General features: G+C 22.9%; 1 protein-coding gene across 1 annotated transcript in view; it reads left to right on the top strand.

Moving 5' to 3' along the window:
* Window positions 1-631, top strand: part of LOC108685507 (probable RNA-binding protein 19) — a 4,544-nt gene extending 3,913 nt beyond the window's left edge. Inside the window, exons 10-11 of the mRNA XM_018190329.1 lie at window positions 44-167; window positions 278-631. Of these exons, the coding sequence (XP_018045818.1) occupies window positions 44-167; window positions 278-360 (207 nt within the window). The 3' untranslated portion in view covers window positions 361-631. The remainder of the gene's footprint in view (window positions 1-43; window positions 168-277) is intronic.
* Window positions 632-1,571: the final 940 nt, after the last annotated feature.

The raw sequence follows: 1,571 nt of genomic DNA, 5'->3' as shown, positions 1-1,571 counted from the left end.
TATATATATATATATATATATGTATAAAATTCGCATTTTGTAGAAAGCATTTAAGGCATTATGTCAAAGTACCCATTTATATGGTCGAAGATTAGTTCTTGAGTGGGCACAAACGGAAGAAGGTATTGAAGAAATCAGAAAACGTACTGCGAAACATTTCTACCAAGGTAATTAATTTTTTAATATCTATTGTACTCGAATATAATAAATTGATTTATATTGATTGATACAATAGAAAATTGCATGACTCTGAAGATGCTTTAAAATTTCTTTTCAGAAAATTCAACAAAACAGTTTAAGAAATCCAAGTTAGATCCTGAAAGTGTTGGTCTCGAATTAAATATGACTCAAGAAACATGATTTACAAATTGTTTATAAATTATTCGATAAAAAATAATTCAAAAATTATCAGCGCGAAAATTCATTAAATTGTAAGAAAATTAAGATTAGTATTCTTGATCATTTTTTTAGCATTTAATTATTTTTTGATAAATGCTTATATCAACAATATTATTTGCAATATTGTATATTAATGAATTATCAGAATCATTAGATCTATTTTTTTTTATAGTCGAATTAGTATACACTCTTTGTATTTACAGAAATATATTAATATATGTTTAAAATTTGACGAAAGCAGGAAAAAATTCTCCACAATCCAATTAGCAATAAAAAAAGTATTAAATTAAATAGTAAATATCAAATTAAATATTTTGTAACACTTACATATTTGTATCGATTTTTATTCCTTTTTACTTTACGTTGGTCAGACACTCGAGTTTATTAATTGGAAGTCGAAAGAATTTTTATTATATGACATTAATCTTTGCATCATGTTTAATCTTTTTTTTTTTTATTTTTCCAAGGAATGATTCTGGTTTTCAGTGATTGATATAATAAGATATATTTGGTTACCTGAAAGGTCATGGCATACAAAAAAGTTTAAATAGATATAAGCAGTAAGAAAATTAATATATTGGATTTGCTACTATTTACATTATGGCCAATTTACTTACTACTTAAGTTTTTTATGTGCCATGGCCCATAATTTAAATAGTTTTATAAAATATTTATAAAGCGATAAATTCTTTTTTTATCGATTAATAATTACATGTAAATAATAATATTTATCAAATTTATTATTTAAATATATTACGGTGAAGCATATACATAATGTAATATATGTACAAAACTTATAAGTTTTCTAAGCATTTTTTTCAACAGTCTTTTTATTTTCTTTTCTATATTTGATAACGCCTTCTGCAATTTTGCTCAAATTTTGCAACATCTTTAAATTTTCTTTTTTTAATTGCATTCTTGGAAATAAAGATAAGCTACATGAAGAAGATAGAGAAGATGACATAGATCGTAGCTAGTTTTCTTTAATCAAAAATTGATCTAATCTACCTAATCTAAAAGATAAATCTAAAAGAACAAAGCATCAGATTTTAGATTAATGTATCAAATCTATCTAAAATAGATTACAGTAATTAAATAATAATTTAATAATTTAATAACATTTATTATTACAATTCTGGGAACTTTTTATATATGTACATATGTACGTTAAT

This window comes from Atta colombica, unplaced genomic scaffold, assembly GCF_001594045.1.
Source record: "Atta colombica isolate Treedump-2 unplaced genomic scaffold, Acol1.0 scaffold153, whole genome shotgun sequence".
Taxonomy (NCBI): Eukaryota; Metazoa; Arthropoda; class Insecta; order Hymenoptera; family Formicidae; genus Atta; species Atta colombica.
The sequence above is the reverse complement of the archived record's forward strand: the minus strand, read 5'-3'. Positions and strand labels throughout refer to the sequence as shown.